Source organism: Egretta garzetta, unplaced genomic scaffold (genome assembly GCF_000687185.1).
Source record: "Egretta garzetta isolate BGI_Z169 unplaced genomic scaffold, ASM68718v1 scaffold215, whole genome shotgun sequence".
Classification (NCBI taxonomy): domain Eukaryota; kingdom Metazoa; phylum Chordata; class Aves; order Pelecaniformes; family Ardeidae; genus Egretta; species Egretta garzetta.
Window position 1 is genome coordinate 2,525,617 of NW_009259719.1, and position 464 is coordinate 2,526,080.

At 67.5% G+C, this 464-nt stretch overlaps 1 protein-coding gene across 1 annotated transcript in view; it reads right to left on the reverse strand.

The window, feature by feature from the left end:
- Window positions 1-396, reverse strand: part of SLC26A6 (solute carrier family 26 member 6) — a 5,176-nt gene extending 4,780 nt beyond the window's left edge. Inside the window, 1 exon segment of the mRNA XM_035894655.1 lies at window positions 242-396. Within this exon segment, the coding sequence (XP_035750548.1) occupies window positions 242-396 (155 nt within the window).
- Between the last annotated feature and the right edge of the window lie 68 nt (window positions 397-464).

A 464-nucleotide genomic window follows, 5' to 3' on the forward strand; every position in this document is an offset into this window, starting at 1 on the left:
TGGGACAGAGGTGGGAGAGTATGGGGCCGATGGGAAGCAATGAGCCCTGTGGGCCCCCCGGCTCCATCCACTCAGAGCCAGGTCTCCACCCAGGCAGGAGGACAGAGTAGGGACACGGGGGTTTGGGTCTGGGGGAACCAACCCCTGGGTCTGCACCATGTCTGCCTCTGGGACTAGGACAGCTAGAGCCAGGCTCCTGTGGCAGTGGGGCTGGGACGCACAGCACCTGCGGGGTCCAGGCACGCTCCTCCGGCTGGCACGGTCCTACCTGGTCTTGTGGAGACAGCCGCGCAGTGAGGGCTTGGCGGGAGGTTTCCGCTGCGCCACTTCCTCCAGGTCAGCCTCGCTCAGGACCTTGTGGGCCGCTCGGTGGCTCAGCGCCATCTCCGCTGCCATGGCTGCCCAGTGCTCCCGCGTGCCAGCCTACTGTGGGGAGATGAGGGGCAGCTCAGCCACAGCCCGGG